General features: G+C 46.0%; 1 protein-coding gene across 1 annotated transcript; it reads right to left on the bottom strand.

Annotated features, from left to right (window-relative positions):
- Positions 1-180: 180 nt before the first annotated feature.
- On the bottom strand, positions 181-748 carry LOC110034478 (peroxidase 17-like; the record flags this gene model as incomplete). Its single annotated transcript, XM_020738736.1, has 1 exon — positions 181-748. A coding segment is annotated over one exon (462 nt), but the record flags the coding sequence as incomplete, so codon positions are not given.
- Between the last annotated feature and the right edge of the window lie 4 nt (positions 749-752).

The following is a 752-nucleotide window of genomic DNA, read 5'->3' as shown; positions in this document are numbered from 1 at the left end:
AAATACAAAAGAATTGAGTGGTGAATATGTTTAATTTCTCATTATAGTTTTTGCTAACAAGTTTAGCCATATGCATATGCAAAATTTTAATTATTTGTGCTTGTAATTTTTTATTTTCTTCTTTACCTTGTAGTAGAAGTCAATGAAATTATAAATTGCAAATATACCCTAAAAATAAAAAAAAGTGCAAATAAGAGATTTGATCCCAAGTTTTCTCCAAAATAGCATTAAAAAAAAGTACAAATTCATACAGTATAGAGACAGCAACAAAGGACTAAACTCCTCCTTAAGCTTCCAGCCTAAAACTCCCCAAAGCTTCTCCATTCTCCTCCTCCTTCCCACCATTAACCACCCGGCAGTTCCTCCTAATCTCCCCAGGCTGATCCACCTGCAAATCTCCCAACCTCACCATCCCTTCCACAAAATCGGCAAAGAAAGCTTTCTGATCAAGACTGTATCTTTTCACCACGGCCCTCGTCCTCCGGTCGTCGGAAAACAGGGTTTGGTCGGAGTTGAGGAACCCTCGCAGCCTTCTAAGGTCTTTGAAGTACTGGTTATCGAACTTGAGAGGGGTGGCATCGAGTCGGGCGGTGACGTTGCCGTCTCCAGTGGGCGGGCAGAGGCGGTCGAGGTTGGAGCGGAGGTGGGTGTCCATGTGGGGGTCGGGTCGGCCGGTGCCGGATTGATTGTAGAGGCGGAAGAGGACGGAGAAGCAGCGGCCCATGCCGATGGAGTGGGAGCCGGAGAGGGCG

Source organism: Phalaenopsis equestris, unplaced genomic scaffold, assembly GCF_001263595.1.
Source record: "Phalaenopsis equestris unplaced genomic scaffold, ASM126359v1 Scaffold188579, whole genome shotgun sequence".
NCBI lineage: Eukaryota > Viridiplantae > Streptophyta > Magnoliopsida > Asparagales > Orchidaceae > Phalaenopsis > Phalaenopsis equestris.
The sequence above is the reverse complement of the archived record's forward strand: the minus strand, read 5'-3'. Positions and strand labels throughout refer to the sequence as shown.